This window comes from Brachionichthys hirsutus, chromosome 22, assembly GCF_040956055.1.
Source record: "Brachionichthys hirsutus isolate HB-005 chromosome 22, CSIRO-AGI_Bhir_v1, whole genome shotgun sequence".
In the NCBI taxonomy this organism is placed as follows: Eukaryota; Metazoa; Chordata; class Actinopteri; order Lophiiformes; family Brachionichthyidae; genus Brachionichthys; species Brachionichthys hirsutus.
The window spans coordinates 6910167-6926898 of NC_090918.1; the positions used below are offsets into that span (position 1 = coordinate 6910167).

The window sequence follows — 16732 nt, forward strand, 5'->3', positions numbered from 1 at the left end:
TATGACGTATTTCACTACGATTTGATCGCAACTACAGCGCATTTCATCCAAATTTAACAATTATTTTATTACCCTTTCACTTCCTACTCCGGATCAATGGTTACATTCATCGATAAATCAGAATTTCTGATTGACACTTGATACATGGACGTAGCGTTGGACGATGCAAAGGACAGGGTGAAGTGGAGAATGCTGAATTGCTGTGGCGACCCCTGACAGGACGCGCCGAAAGTACAGTAGATCCCCCAAAAAGAAAAAGAAAAACACAAAACCAAAAGAAGAATGGAGCTGTTTTTATTTTTGGACACCATCATTACTTTAGCAGTGACGGAATACGGATTAAAAATACATTCCGTTGCGAGGGCGGGATTAAAAATATCCATTACTAGACATCAAGAACCTAAATTCTGCTTTAAACTGGACAGCCCTACCAAGATTGATAACGGACACGTCCAAAATTAATGGTTAATTAGTGGTGAAATTTAAGTTCTTTGAAAAATAGGTCTAATTCTATATGCAAATCAAATATACTGGAATGCAGACAAAATACTTTCCAAATCACGTTTCTTCTTCGGTGGTGTTGCGGCTGTTAACACTTACCTTCAGCGCTGTGGAGTAAAGGTGGGACCAAACAACTCAAGTGAAAGCACAGCACCAAGTTCCTCTGGCTGCTCAGAGCTCCGACCACAACGGCATCGCATTGAGCTATACTCAGAGTCAAACGAGCGCGCTACAGCTAACAGTTACAAAGCAAAGAATACTTTAAGTCATTACGCCGGTACATGAACACATCGTAAGAGCATCAGAAGGGATTTAAACAATTCTGGATGCCGTTACAGTTTGAATATCTTTCAGAATTCTGACTGCCTTTAGAAGAAAAATAAAATCCCAACAAAACAAAAAAAAAAAACACAAGAGTACTCCTGGACTGAGATACAAAGTGTACTAAACACACACTTGTTCACTCGCCTTTCAATTTGTTTTGAAATGTTCCTCAAGACATTTAACTTTGACAGTGATGAAATTCAATGATTTAATCCGGCCTTAACGCAATACTTTGTGGTTGCAGAATTAAAAGCATCGCATGTATAGTTTGTTGAATATTTAACAAGTTGCTAGACATGAACATGATCAGCAGTGGATCAATAACAACGTTGCACTGCATGACGTTACGCATTCCACATGTAACAAAGTGTTACTTTGTTTGAAAGTGTACAGTATCTAAAAGGCGTTACAAAGTAATTTATATAAAAACAAACCAAAACAAACAAATAAAAACAGCTTCGGGGGGATTGTGGCAGAAATCAACTGTCCAGTGAACGATCAAGTTCATGTACACGTACTTGAACCGACAGATTACTCGATCTATGTAGTTCTAATTAAACACGAAAACCAACCAATCTGATTCACGATAATATCCACGATACACACAAACGTATTAGTGAACATTTCTACGTGCTTTTTTTTTGGGATCTGAATTCATGTAGACATTTTAGAAGATTCAACTTTCTGACTAACCCAACACAGAAATAGAACCTTGTGTTCTACTTCCTGTAAAGCTGCTTGCTAGCACAGCAAAACTCATCAAAATTCTATTTCAATATGAAAAGTACTAAATACACATTTAATATAAATGAGCCACTTAAGAGGAATTGACCAAATGCATCAAGTAACTTTTTTCTTTTATTACAACACCATCTATTTTTAATCAAAATCAGAGACATTTACAAACATACTAATCATGAAAAGAATGCATGAGAATGAGGGGGGGTGGGCAGAAAGGTCAAATAGGTACCCTAAAAACTGAATGTACACTGCACTGTGAATGAGGAAAATATAAAACAAATGTGTGTGTGTGTGTGTGTGTGTGTGTGTGTGTGTGTCTAGTCTTTGCGTGCCATTTTATTTATGCAAAAACAAAAAATAAAGCATCACATGTCAAATAAAACATTGTAAAAACAAAAGGGCTGCTTGGAAAGATTCTCTTTCATCTTTAGTTACCATAAGTATAGATGTTTAGATATTATAGCCTTACACAGGTCAGGGTCTTCCATCCACTGCTCTTAGTCAGGCAGATAAGATGAACAGACAGGGGGGAGGAGGATGAGAGGAGAGATGGAGGGGTAGAGGAAGTGGAGGCGGTTGTGATCCTGTCCAGGCAAGCAGGGTAGGGAAGTGGTGTCGCACTGAAATCCTCCTTTTCCTTCCATCCCATCCTTGATCCTCGTTAGCTGAAAGGTGTCAAAACGAAGGGTGGTGTTTGGTTTCGAGGCGGCCCAACAGTTCACATTACCCCCCCCCCCCCCCCCCCTCCCTCACCAGTAGAACCTCTAGACTACACGTACAGAGTTCACACCAGGGCTGGGGTTCAATTCACCATCACTTCACAAGGCCGGGAAACGCAGCCCACATTTTATTCATACACGGATGAGCAGGGAGGAGAACTGGGAATCTTTCTTTAGCTGGGGTATTTTAAAGTAGAGAATAGCCCCCCCCCCCCCCCCCCCCCCGGGTGTTAACTGGCTTCTCTCTATACTCTGTGGGACCGTGTATTGCCCTCAGCCCCGGCACAGACACAGAAACATGTCATGCAAACTTGGAACGGGCAATATTAAAGAAGCAAATGTACACACACACACACACACGTAAGGAAATGTTACAACACAATTTTCACTGTGGGATTTCAGAAGTATCGCTTTGACAGTCATAATGAAAATGTACTCAAATGTACTCAAGCGTCGGCCGCAGTGTACACACAATTTTAGGATTCAGGGATGGACAGAAGGGAACGCGATCAAGTGATTTTAAGTTGATTTTTCTTTGAAATTATTAATATAAACCTAAAACGTTCACCAAGTAGAGACTTGACAGGAGAGCTATTCCAATCTTTCCTCTGGTAACAGTCAAACACAGCGTAGACACGGAGCATGTTCGGCCGCACTACAACCAGTTTCTCAGAGAGTATCCAATATAGGATTAACAGACAGAGAAAGCTCTAGATGACAACGTAAAACTACAAAGAGAAAGCTTCCGGTAAACATCTTCTAGCGGACGTAAAGCCTGAAGATGAGATGCATTCTTTTATTTTAGAAACACAAAGTCCAGCATGCAGCGTAGATAAATCTTGAAGCTCTGGCACGATAACGGTCGCATTGAGGGTCAATCCTCCGAGATGTTCCCTTCTGTCCGCCCCACAATTCTAAAATTGAGCTTACACTGCATCCTCCAAGACACTTTGCTTCCACCAAAAACCTCAAAAACAGCCCGACAAGATACTTACCATACAAACATTCATGATTAAAGAGTACACTTGACCATGCCCCCCCCCCATCCCATATCATGTCTTCCCACATACAGTATAACAACTGTTATCATCAGTTACAGCGACCTTTGCGATGATTTCATAAGTAAATACATATATAATGCTAATACAGCATGAAAACCTTCAATGTTCAGATACTGCGATGCGGCTACTGCCTCAACGCCACTTCTCAAAGGCTTATACAATACTCCCGACACTTATGTGGATAAAGGGTTCAGCATCAAGAACTGGTTTGGAACTCCACAGTGAGTCAATCAGAATCTTGAATTTCAGAATCGAGATTGGAATAAAAAATAGGCCAAATTCAAATGATGCAGAACCCCTGATGAGAAATAAACGATTGAATATGTTGCTTTAGTCGACAAAATGGTTTCTTTCTTTATAACTGATCAATCACTATTAAATATTCCTCACTGCTGTTGAACACTGTTTGACCCTGGTTTAAAGCGGGGATGTTGTACCATTGGATGAAAAGGACAACAGATCTGTGGTCCCCAACACACACACACACACACACACACACACACACACACACAGCATAAACAGGCATTATGAACACACAACCAACAGCCACACTACTATAAGGAAAGGAAAAAAAAAAGACCCAATTCACAAAGCATTTCCTGATGGCCTTTTTCTAAGAGTCAGACTGAGCCTAGTCATTCCATTTAGACTACAAAATACTTTTTGGTAAAAAAATAAATATATGTAATACCGGCTATATTCGTTAACCACATAGTACGACAAAATAAGCAGGCCTTTCACCCACTGGGGATCTCTTATCAAGCAAATGACAAAATGCAGGGCAGTACAGTGTCAAAACACGGCGACTGTCAATGTCAAATATATATCCTAGAAATGAAACCAAACATGAGGAAATGTACTCTCTTTGCACATTACTCTGTTTTGCTAAAGAGGTTCCCAGTGGACGCAAAAACCTTTCAGGGAAAAGGGTGATGGGAGGAACATGGGCAATGTTGCACAGCTAGTTGCTACATCACACAGTCTTTCAGTTTTGCCTGCTTTGACAATTCCACAACTCCATAAGCAAAAACCATCCCAGATAATAGATCTCAATGGTGGGAGAAAAGTGTTAATTTACATAAATCAGGTGCACCTATCAAAGGCATCATTTGCCACCAATTGGAACCAAATTAACACGTGAAGGTGTCAAGTGTGAACGAAAGCAATACTGGAAGGTTCATTTAAGATTGGGACAGATTATTTGGGATGGTGTGCGACTGTACAGAGATGCTAAATGCTCCCTGCATCCTCTCAGACTGCGTTTGGGGACCGATTTACACACAATACCATAAAAATCTCAGTGCTTTGGAATCAAAGGACATCACAACCGGCATTTCCAGAACATTACAAAAGTCACAATGTTCAACACGCAAGTAGCGCAATGGCAGAAAACCTCTAACACCAATCATCAGTAGCCCCATACAATTTACACCACACACGGACGATAGCCTGCAGGCTGGGGGTCAAATAGGTTCACAAAAGTGCATCTCCAATTCAACCACAACAAAACGTCACATACAAAAAATGCTAGCAGCCAAAAATACCGAAAGTGCTTTCATTATCTCTTTCCACCCAAGAATCATGTAACAATCAATGCTAAAGCCAACAAATGGCGTTACAGAAAAATAAATCACAATTTCATTTGCAAGATGTATCACAATGTCAAGTATATATATATAAAAAATGTAGCTCTATGGTAATTAACAAAGCGGCTACAGCACATTTATGCATTTTTATGTCCTGTTCGCATATATTGCATTATCATTATTAATTAATTTCCTTCAGCTTAACTGATTCACAAAATCCAACTCAAAAAACGTGATCATGGCATTTTTTACAACACAACAATTTAAGACTGTCACTGATCAATCGGAGCAGAACATGGAACTTTGAAGGGGATCAACACTTAACATCTACGTTGTCAGAACACAGCATCCAAAGGTACAAATACTGTTTTTTAAAAACTCAACCTCAACATCTTAAACGGAGTTCAACGGTTCAGAAGTGAGCAACGCTACGCTGCAGAAACATTCAGTGACACATTGCTGACATACAAATCTGGCACAAGCACATTAAATATTTCCCACGTCTCTGAAAATATTATGTGAAACTTATATACACTATAACGTACTGTGTATTAAATTGGAATAGCATGTTTACACAGGTCAACCGGTTGAACATTGCAATTTTTTTCCGACCAAAGGCACAGGTCGATCAGAATTGATGACACAAGTTTATAAATCTGTACCAAGCATTGTAAGAACTGGCAAAAAACGTGACTTCTAAAACCAATTAAACCATCGGGCACACCAGCAAAACCAACTCAGCAGTCACAATAAACTTACGCTGTTAGCTATAATATTCTTGTGTTTGTGGGCCATTATTTTATATTGATTACCGGTATGTTTTTTTTTTTTTTACCACATCAGAGGCATGTAGACCAAACACTTGCAGTTTACTCTCAAAATCAATTTTCAGTCACTGCCAATGTGTTTTCAGATCTGGGGAGACTCTCTGCTAACATGCCGTGTGCATTTTAAGCCTGCGATGGACAGGCCAAATACAGAACTACAACTGCTAACCAATCATGACATGAAGGAAAGACTTACCGGTACCTCACACTTACCTGAAACCAAAGGACAGAGTATTTAAAGTCGCTTTTTTAATCTCTCCTTGCCATCAATCAACACTTCCTGCAGCCTAATTTTCCTCATCAAGGCGCTTTTCCTCTACGGTTTACAGTCTAAAAAATAGTGTTACAAAGCTGCTACCAAAATCTTTTTTTTTTTAATGAGATGAAGAGATGAGCAATCAAAAACTTTTGCAAACTCAATAATGGTGCTTCTTCACCCGGCCTGTGGTCCAGGTCATTTAAACATGAACTGAATTAGCTCCGTGAAAGCCTGAGACAAGTGTAGTCATGAAATCGACAGGAAAGAAAATAAAAAAGCAAATGTCACACCCACCTACCACGGCGTCTAGCGGTGTCGGTACTCTCGGTCCCTCTCTCTCTCTCGCTCTCGGTCGCGATCCCTCTCACGATGGCGGTCACGCTCCCGACTGCGTTCGCGGTAATAGTCCTCATGCCGCTCCCGGCTGCGGGACTTGTGACGCCTGCTCTTTTCCCGTGAGCGGCTGTGGTCCCGTTCCCTGGAACGCTCTCGTCTGTCAGATGCAAGTGTCAATGGCCTACGCTACGGTGTTCCATTTAGCGGCGACTGCACTCATAAAACCTTACCTGGAGGCGGAACCATAGCTTTTTGACTCAATTCCATGGAGACAGTCCTGCAGGGAACTGATGAGGACTTTACAGCGGTCATCTGCTGAGACTTTGGACTGCTTAATCAGACTGATGGCTGTCACCAAGGTCTCTATTGCGCTGCCGTAGTCCGCTTAAATGAACACAAAATGGCATTATGCTACGAATGGATACCATATGTTGTCTAGCTGGTATGAATCTGAATGCAGCACGCGTCGTGCGCGTCTCGCATTCCTGTAAGATTCACCTGCACTGGCATCAGACACCGCTCTAGATATGGCGCTGGAGGAGATGGCTCGGTTCCTGTTCATGATCTCCTCAAACTCGGCCTCGCTCAGAGGCGTCCGGGAAGCCTCCATCTCCCTACAAAAACATGCAAAGACTTGATCCTGAAATATGTTTACTGATGCCAATCAGACGCTATTCAAATGAAGGGAAACTGCTTCAGAAACTCAATGCTAAGCCAACAGCACTTACCGGCCTCCAGGACCGTACTCGCCCCTTTCATACGGTGGCGGGCGTCCGTATGGGTCGCCTGGTCCGGGGGGCCCTCGGCTGTCGTTGGGCGGCATGTTGTTGTTGCCAGGTGGGGGAAAGAATGCAGGGTTGACATGAGGGGCAGGAGGGGGTCCACCTGGTGGTGGTCCTGGCATGTGAGGTGGAGGAGCTAAAGCCATGGGAGGCCCAATGGGGCCTGGGGGACGAGGAGGGAAAGGTCCCGGGGGTGGTGGGCCTTGCTGAGGCGGTGGTGGGCCAGGGGGTGGGCCGTAACCTGGAGGAGGGGGGCCTGGAGGCATGGGTCCCATTGGAGGCTGGCCGAACTGACCAGGGAAGAGAACAGGGGGAGGGAGTCTGTCACTGCGATTTGGAGGACCAGCTAAGGGAGGAGGAAGGCCTTGACCAGGAGGGGGAGGACCTGGAGGGCCGGGGGGGCCAGGTGGCCCAGGAGGGGGACGTGGAGGACCCTGCATCCCACCTAAAAGACAAATCAAGGACAAATACTGAATGAGACAAAGTGAAATCTACTGAACCTCCTAGAATTATTTGGTCTATTTCTTAAACAAGTCGAGCCGCGATGTTGAAATCACAAACATCGGCTCGATTCCCAACACAAACTGGCTCGGCCGATTTATTGCCCAGGCCCTGATTTTAAATCACTTGTGTTTCCCCCTTTTATTTTTATGTAGATGCCCTTCAGGAAATGATAAAGTATGCTCAACACTGGGACAATGGCAAGACAGAAAGGGAGGAGCCATGTAAAGAGATGCCAAACACAAAAAAAGAGGCTTCATAAATAACGCTGCAAATGAAATCAGAAGGCAGCAGAACAGGTAACGGGACAAAAAACACCTTCTATAAGCAACCTCTTTAACCACAGGTCCCGTATTTAGCGCTGGATAATTCCTCTTCAACTTAATTAACGTAATACAAACTAAAAATTCGCCTTGAGTTCAGCATGGCAACATACGCCGTTAGCAAATATATTGTTCCATGCAAGTTCTCATGCTAAAGAGGAGCAAAAGATGCTGTACGTAGATTATAACATTACTGAAAGACTAACTTACTCTAAGCAGTTTTACTGTCGTCATGGAGACGGAATGCAGGATGGACTGAAGCGCCACAACATCTGCCTCTCCACAATGTTTTATTTTGAACACATTTATTCCAATGTAATGTCAACAGCATTTCATGAGAACTGACCCGAGGATGTTTAGATTTGGATACTTAAGACGTTTTCATATAAAGCAGCTGCGGGTATGGGTAAGGGAAAATAGAAACACAAAAAGAGATCCATCAAACCAATCAGATCAACTGAGGCGTTTCACCTCTGCCACGCCAGCTCCCGTTCCTGCCCCCTGGCGGGAAGGGATTGAAACTCATATCCATCAGAGGGCCATCTTGGTGCCTAATCAGATCTGGTCTCATCCCAGAGCCTAATGGGGAAGAAAGCAAACCAATCACAACTCCTCCCTTTAAAAACCTTCCCCTATTAAACCAGAGGACTGTCGCAGCCCAGCAGCACGGATCAACAGGCACTAAGCGAGAGAAAAGATGTCAAAAAGTTGGGATGGAGGGGGGAAAGAAGACGTGAAAATTAAAAAAGATAGAAACGCCATTCTCTCCTACATGTAAGACGGCCAATCCAGGATTTAAGAGGAGTTTAAGGTGGGCAGCCAAGAAACGCTTTGAGCAAACTGCTTGTCAACAAGCGGTGTAGGAAATTTCAGCAACTTGTTAAAACTGCAGCCAGCAAAGCATTATTTGTTTAACTGGAGGTGAAGAGGGACAAAGAAAGACCAAACCAGACGGGGAAGGAAACATGCAAAGATACATTGAAAGCAAGAAAGCTTCCTCACAAGAAACACACTCTACAATAGGACTAGCCTTGGTTTCATGCAAGAGTGAGTCGTAGCGAAGCCTGGACTGTCCTAACAGAGCACCAAAAGCAGAAAGAAAGTGTTTCCAAGGAGCCTGCCATATTGTTTGGCTTATTTACTGTCGCACTGCTATATTACTGCATTAAAAATGACCAAAGAAGAAAACATGAAGGCATCTTTAAACAATACCAGGTCTAAAGCAAGAATCCATCGAAACCATCGGCCTTATCAGATCAATGCACAAATCACATCACTGCTGGATTTCCAGTGACACACATTCTGCTGTAGTCTATAATTCATGATGCTTTGCATTCCTTATCTTTATTGTCATGAACTCACCTTGCTTTGTGCTAAGACCTATTTTAAACATTTGATGAGGACATGTCCCTAAAAGGCAATAAACAAACTCACCAGGGAAGTGTGGTGGGGGCCCTCCTGGTCCAATAGGACCAGGGAAGCGGTCTCCTCCGGGGCCGGGTGGCCCAGGAAACCTGCCTCTGCCTCGACCCATAGGGAAACCTCCACGAAGGCCAGCGCCAGGAGGTCCAGCTTTACCTTCCCCAGACATCTGGCCTGACTGCGTACCTGAGAAATAACAGAAAATCTGTTTTGCATCTAATATGCAATCAAGAATACATCTACATGCACAATAAGGCATGACAGATCCATATAACTGCATGACGCATGTGCATGTGCATAAACATCCATAACAAGTGGGCGACCCATCTGCTCACTTTTGCGTGACTGCATCTCAAACTGGCTGAGCGACTGTTTGTTGCATGGCGTGACGATGGGATTCTGACCATGCAGCTCCCTTTTTGACAGCAGCTCCATTAGCTTCCTGGACGACGCCTCAGAGCCCACGCACACCAGTGCAAACCTGCCAGATAAATGAAATCACAGGAGGAGGAAAGATTGGTGGAAATCAGTTAATCTGGGATTAGTATTTCTTCTGCTTCAACATTGACACCGGAAAAATAAAACAACTTTCCATCCGTATCCATAAATATAATACATAAATGGAATAAAACTACCAAATCCAACAAATAACTAAACGCAAGTGCCTCCAGAGCTCAGTATTATAAACTACTGCTGGCTGTGACGTTGTCTTATGACGTAGGTAATGAAGACCTCACCCTTTTGACTGGCCATTGGCTCTGTTCTCAAAGAACTTGATCTCCAGCACATCCGAGATGCCTATCGACCGGATGGCTTCCGTCAGATCCTCGTCAGTCGTCCACTGCGTATGAAAGGCAGAATCAGAATATAAACAAATACACGTTTGATTTTGGCATGGCATAAGATCAGCTAGAAGATTTAATCAAAATGCTGCTGATTTTATTTACGGGTAATTACCGGTAATATACACCGGTACATAAACAGAACAGAATTCTCGGGCACTCACCCACGTGAGGTTCCCGATGTACAAGGCAATCCTTTTGCCCGTGTACGTGTACACCACATTGGGTGGAGCACTCTTCCCTCCCTCTGTGCCACCTGGTGAAGGTAGAGCATCCAGGTAGTCGCGGTCTTCTGGAGCATCACCATTGTTGGCCGATGGGGATATAACGTCGTCATACAGGTCGATCTGGTCGTGGACCGGGTAGTCAGATTCCTGTTAAGTATAATAGTAAAAAGTTAAGTCCAATATGTATGACACATTATGCAGCAAAATCCATCATAGACTAATCTCTGAGCAGTGCATGCCATTAATTAACAAATTGCTATAGTAAGGCTTTACAGTGAGATAAAACAGGAGCTTCACTGCCTTCTGTTAGCTAGGTGAAGCACTTTGACATGACCATAACGGCCTGCCATTCATCCTCCATTAGCCTCTGTCATCAGTGATCCATTAATCAAACTAAAGGCGCATATCACAAAATAATATAATGCAATGAGCGTGCAGACTGTGTATGTTTGATAAGTCATTAAAACAATTTGGCATCATAGTATTAGATTAATTTCTCAACCATAATTTTAAAGGTTTGTAATATAAATTTCCTGTTATCACGCCATAAATCCAACCAATAGTATAAACCACTCAGCATCTTGAGCGTTGCAATACTGGAGATAACGCGACTTCTCGCAATAACAGAAGAGATCTCAGAAGGGGATCGTAGCAGTCGACGATGAGCAGGAGAAATATCTCTTACGCATTCACATTAATGCTAATGGGGAAGCTAAGAGGCAAACACAAAAAATATAATGTTGCCGTATTTATTCATACACTTTTCAATAAAGCAGTTCAAGTTAGAACAAACGTTTGCTTCTATTGCGTTAGGAAGAAATATTCCAAGCACAATTAAACGAAAAAGCAGCTAATGCTAGCGATCTACAACATCTACCTTCGGTATTTAGCCCGCCACAGGCGGCCAGGCCGTGACCGCATACAATGAATGCTGAATATCAAAAGCAATTGTTTATTCCCATTTAAGCACAAAACATGTATATCTACACATGGATATAATCCACCACGTGCAGCATATACGGTGCTCAATGTCTACAGCAGCGCTAATGTTATGCTGCATGTCGATCGTAACTGAGTGCAGGCTAATGGCATGGTTAAAAAGGGGGCCTGTATATCAGATAAGCTTGTTACACCACAAGCGCATATCTTTCTCTGTGCTAAATAACCGAAAAGCACTACAAATAATATCAAGACACCTTAATTTAAACTAACTGTAGTGAATACGCATGTAATACCTCTCTAAATTCCTCCTCTACGTCGGCATAGATGTCGATATGATCCACACCGTCCGCCATTTTCCTCCAACCCGTCTCTCTTCTTCGTCAATGGTTGGCCCCGCCCACTGAACTCTGGTCCTTCCTCGCTCTAATCTAGGTGTTTAAGCACAACTAGCACTGCTCCTTAGCGCCACCTACTGCTCTGGCGGTTCAACTGAACTGCATCCCGGCAATAGTTTATTGAATTCACTCACAAACAAAATCAGTCACAATTAAGGGGTCAGATATAGGTCTATCGTGCAAAATGCCTTCTGGATATAATCCAGAAAGGTCAGGAAAAAAAGAATTCATTTAAACATTGAAAACCCCATTTACAGCAAGACATCTGCACCTTTCCACCCGACAGCCAATGGTCTTGCGAAAAGAGCCGCGTTCAGACATTCAAACAAGTAATAAATAAAATATGAAAAATAAAAACGAATGGTATTGCTTCACCATAGTGTGTAAGTAGATTGAGTTTGAGTCAAGGATTTTGTGACAAAATGAGACCAAATTTAATGGAGAACACTTAGAATGAATATACTTCTCTGGTAAATGTTGCATTTCTGAATAGTAGAGGAAATATTTATTATTATTATTTTTTAGATATACAGTACAGGCCCAGACATTAATCACTCACATTCCAAACAGAACACAGGCTGAGACAACAAATCCAGTACAAAAATGGATCATTTGGATCATTTCATTTATTCAGTACAAATTGTGGCTTCAGTTAAGCAGTGTGTGACATGGGTCCAAGTAAATTACTGATTGTACAGATAATTGTAAAGGGGACATTACAAACCAAAAATCAGAGAGTTGAATTAAATTGACTGTGATAATATCAGCGAGATGGAGCATAATGCGACAATATAACATAATATAATAAAATATGTTCATAACATAAGTTTTGTTATGAGAGAATAAACTCAAATTAAAGAACACTTTGAAAGATGATTTAAAAACAGAAAAAACTAAAGGACACCCACAGCACAAAATACAGAACAGTGAATACAAAAATACCCTATACAGTTTTACTATGTTTATTTACTCAGATGACACTTCCTGAAATACATTAATGTACACAGCTGTACAGCTGACATTCCTGTTTCCTCAGGGAGAATGCATCAATGTGTTTGTTATACATAATTATATCTGTAAAAAAAAGAAAGGAAATAAATTAATTCCATAAAGTATGAAAGTATGCACAGACACAAAGGACATGGCTGATGAAGACAGAAAGGCAGACAGTATTTAGAAGTTAAATCAGAACTCTACATTTATATATATGGATGTGAATTTCATCCAACTCCAGGGTGGTTTGTTTCTTACTACGGAGCCATGGAGATTTACAGAAGATTGCAAATAACTTTATAAAACATCGCCTCTCGCAGCTACGCTGATATTATGGGACAATGTTTACCACACACAGCTCTAATTTAGCCCTTCTCTCCCTTGGATTCTGTATGATGGAGTGTTCATGATGCACATGCCTGCAGCTGCATATATAACATACATGCAAGTCCTGGGCCTTATGTTGTTTCTTTCATCGATGCACCTCTTTCACCTTTGGCCTCTTCTTAGTTTGAGATGCAAATTATTTGCACCCGAGTATAACTAATATAAAGATATTGATGGAGACAGCAGACCATTGAGTTGCATTGTTTTCTGTTTTCAGCTCAGATGCCATCAATTTCAGAAGTCGGCCGATAATTATACTTCCGTTAAACGTCCATCATTCCGTGCTGTTTGTGGTTGCCATGAGCAAAAAGTCAAGAGTTAAATATCTTAAAATAAAAAAAAGAAAATCCACTTAAGGTGTCCAGCATCAAAACACAAGCCTTTATTCATTCATTAATTGCCTTTATGGAAAGGGCAAAAGAGCCGTGTCCTCCATCATCAGGAGACGAGGGCCCGGAAGAAGAGACAGGTGAGGAAGAGTGAGGCAGAGAGAGATATAACAGAAGCTCCGCCACAGTCATTCGCGTTCTCCTACGGGTATAAAAACAGAACGTTTTCACATAACCCTTTTTCTACTAATCAAAGCAATCAAACCAAGAATAATAACATATATATGTAGAAGCTACAACTGGTAACACTAATAAAACAATTACAAATACATGTAGAGAACTGAAGTAGTAATTTTGTATCTTAATCTCTTATATAAAAAAAGGTATTTTTCTATTTTATTTCAGGGCTACAGATGCTGCTTCATGCAAGGCCATTCATGGGGCAACCAACCAATGACAAGCCTACCTGGGGGTGGTAGGCGTGGCAGGACTCTGGGCGCCGGCGAATCTTCTGCGACCTCATCCTGTCACATTTCACCGAGGCATTATGTGCAGTGTGGTGAAGGAGTAACAGCAGAAACCTGCGAGGCATTGCTCAGAGTCTCAAGCACACAGCAACACAAACCGAAAACTATACACACACACCATAGCAGGCAGACAACAGCTGATTGAAATCCTTTCCTTTTTGCAACACTTGCTTGTTTGCAGAGCAGGAGACAGGGCTTGCAGCAACGCCCAATGCAGTACAAAGACAAAAAAGAAGAAGGTCTTTTCCCAGTGTGTTAATCTTCAAAGGATATATTTGACTTCTTTGGGCTCCATGGTGATGCGTGAGTACTGTCTCGAGCAGTCGCAGTCCGCCTGCACCACCAACATCAACAGGTTGGTCTCTGGGATCTGTTGCACTACAAACATCCTGAAGCAGAAAAAAGAAAGAAGAGAAGATGAGACAAGCTCTGATGTAATGCGTGGTGTTAGCGCAGTCCGGTCCGGTCTGACAGGAAGCACTGTTTGTGTTCTTTATACCTCTTCTGGCCTCATGAGGGTGGTCACACTCAACCTACGATCACAAGCCTGCTCAGGTATAAGAACAAACCCACCGTCTCTGTCCCTGTTTCCCTTCCAGCACACAAGCCCACACGCTGTGATGCGTCCCTCTCTGTCCTCTTCCCCTTCCTCTTGCCTCCCTCTGCTAATCCATCTCTGTTTCTGTCACCCATGCGCTCCCCTCCATATGATTTTTCATTTTCCCCTTTTAATACTTTCTCTCAGTTTTCCAGTTTCTCTCGCTCTCTCATCCTTCCCATGATTCTTTTTTTTAATAACCTTGTGCCTCCTTGACCTACTTCCATTCCTCCCTACTTATTTCCCCCTTCCTAACTCTCCCTCTGTTATTAACAGACGCTACTCTCAGCATGCAAAGCTGCAGAAAATGGATTTTGGAAGGGCAATTTAATAAGACTGGTTTGAGGGCTTGTAGAGGGGGGGGGGGGGGGGGGGTGCGTTGCTGATCCATGTGTGTGAGAGTGTGGGTTTACTTTTGGCAGCGTCCACACTTAATGATGCTGTTGGTCTCTTTGACTGACGGCTCGTGGATGAAGCTGGGGTACTCGGTATCACACGGCTGCAGGATGTCCCCTTTTTTCTTATGAGCTGAAGCTGACAGAGAAACAGATGTGTGCTATGTCTTCAGAATGGAAATCATAATCAGAGGTGTTCTTGAAAATTCATTGGTGAAATTTCATTAGGGACTGATGGGAGCGTATGTGACGGGACGACTTTGGCTACTATTTAAATGCTTCCACTTCAGGCATTTATTGCTCTTACCATTGCCAGTTGCCCTAGTTAAGTGTGCACTCCGAGTAAAATTGGTTTTGGTGTCTGTGTACAAACAAAATGATGGGGTAGAGAATGTCACAGCTGGATGTGAGCTGCGCTTTCGGCCCGATTTCCTTATAATTGCATTAGTTGCAGCGTAAAACTGTAATTATTTTCGGGGTTTTGAAGAACGTGCCCACTGAACACTACTTACATAATTAGACACGCCAAATTCCATTTTATTTGAAGTGCACTACGAACGCAGCGCTGCACACTAAATGCAAAAGCTGCAAAAAACAGCGGATACTCACAAACGCTGAAGGACGGCTTGGCTGAATGGAGGCATGACGATGGGAAATGGAAAAGGTAAAATGAAGAATGAATGATTGACAGGGTAATGGGGAGGGTGAACGAGTGATCGATGGAGACACAGTGGCAGATGACAAGGGAGAGCATCACAGGACATGATGTTGTTAGTGCATAATGGCCTCTCGACTGGTGTGAACGACTCGTGGTAGTGACGGGTGTTGTTGCAGTGCGATAACACGGTGAAAATTTCACGTTTTGTTTGAAGGGCTGATCTTGAGAATCCTTTATGCAGTATTTAAATATAAATTGTGATCCCACAAAAGTTTTTTATTTACCAAGAATCGGGGTCAGCAATCTGGGTCTGCTCTGAAGGTTACGAGGATTTACTGAAAATATTTATGCATTTCAAAGCACACATTGAGGGAAATTTATCATAAAGATGGAGATGTTCACCTTCAGTGAAATGCCAGAAGCTGCAGATATTGAATTCCAAGAGAAACCTAGTGAAGAGGAGGGAAGAGGAGACGGGAACGGGAGGTGGTTAGGATGTCTTCGTTAATGACAATAGCAGATTGCGTGTATCTTTCCAAAACTGGGCCAGGACACAAAGCGGTGTCATGGGAATATCAAAATAGGTCCTGGAGTTATGTAAAAGAGTCTTTGGCAGTCATCTTCTTAACTAGATGACAATCTGTCTTTTATAATGAAGCTGCAGGATGTCCCACGTGACTCCAATCTTACTGTAAGAATTCAAAAAGTTAACAAAACTCCCTCATGAGCCAATATAGGATGACAAATTTAGAGGATGGTTTATTCCTCCTCTGTGAATATGAAGCTATTGTCGGCAGCCATTATCTTAAGAAACAGCAGGAAACAGCTCTTGTCAGCCCGGCGCTACTCAAAGATGCAACATTCTCCTACTCTTATCTCCAAAACTCCCATATTAATACGTTAAGCCTTGAATGTTTAATCCAAAATAAAACGTGTGAAGAATGCTAAAATGATTTGCTGTGATTTGTTTCTTATGATAAGGACAAGCTTTATTTTGTGGAGCACGGTGGCTGATAACTGTTTGGTTTTTTGATCAAACCGTTGAACTAAAATTGTC

At 42.3% G+C, this 16732-nt stretch overlaps 2 protein-coding genes across 2 annotated transcripts in view; both read right to left on the bottom strand.

The window, feature by feature from the left end:
* Positions 1-311: 311 nt before the first annotated feature.
* On the bottom strand, positions 312-11764 carry cpsf6 (cleavage and polyadenylation specific factor 6). The gene is made up of 11 exons (XM_068755160.1): positions 11687-11764; positions 10389-10598; positions 10120-10223; positions 9718-9863; positions 9395-9568; positions 8432-8539; positions 7083-7581; positions 6853-6968; positions 6585-6738; positions 6313-6511; positions 312-2231 (listed from the first exon to the last, which is right to left on the bottom strand). Exons 1-10 carry the CDS (start codon positions 11744-11746, stop codon positions 6325-6327), a joined length of 1758 nt encoding a protein of 585 aa, XP_068611261.1. The 5' UTR covers positions 11747-11764; the 3' UTR covers positions 312-2231; positions 6313-6324.
* Positions 11765-13606: 1842 nt separating this feature from the next.
* The window catches only part of cacna2d4a (calcium channel, voltage-dependent, alpha 2/delta subunit 4a), a 46082-nt gene continuing 42956 nt past the window's right edge, over positions 13607-16732 (bottom strand). Inside the window, exons 35-40 of the mRNA XM_068755557.1 lie at positions 16078-16124; positions 15627-15647; positions 15036-15156; positions 14298-14413; positions 13964-14046; positions 13607-13699 (exon numbers count right to left, since the gene is read on the bottom strand). Of these exons, the coding sequence (XP_068611658.1) occupies positions 13607-13699; positions 13964-14046; positions 14298-14413; positions 15036-15156; positions 15627-15647; positions 16078-16124 (481 nt within the window). The remainder of the gene's footprint in view (positions 13700-13963; positions 14047-14297; positions 14414-15035; positions 15157-15626; positions 15648-16077; positions 16125-16732) is intronic.

What these genes read in the sequence shown, in the direction of transcription:
- cpsf6 (XM_068755160.1), bottom strand. Translation starts at nt 11,746, where the DNA reads ATGGCGGACGGTGTGGATCATATCGACATCTATGCCGACGTAGAGGAG. An exon ending in GCCCCCACCACACTTCCCTG is followed by an intron (nt 8,540 to 9,394) that starts GTGAGTTTGTTT and finishes CTTCCCCATTAG; the next exon opens with GCTCTGGGATGAGACCAGAT. An exon ending in GAGTACGGTCCTGGAGGCCG is followed by an intron (nt 6,969 to 7,082) that starts GTAAGTGCTGTT and finishes ATGTTTTTGTAG; the next exon opens with GGAGATGGAGGCTTCCCGGA.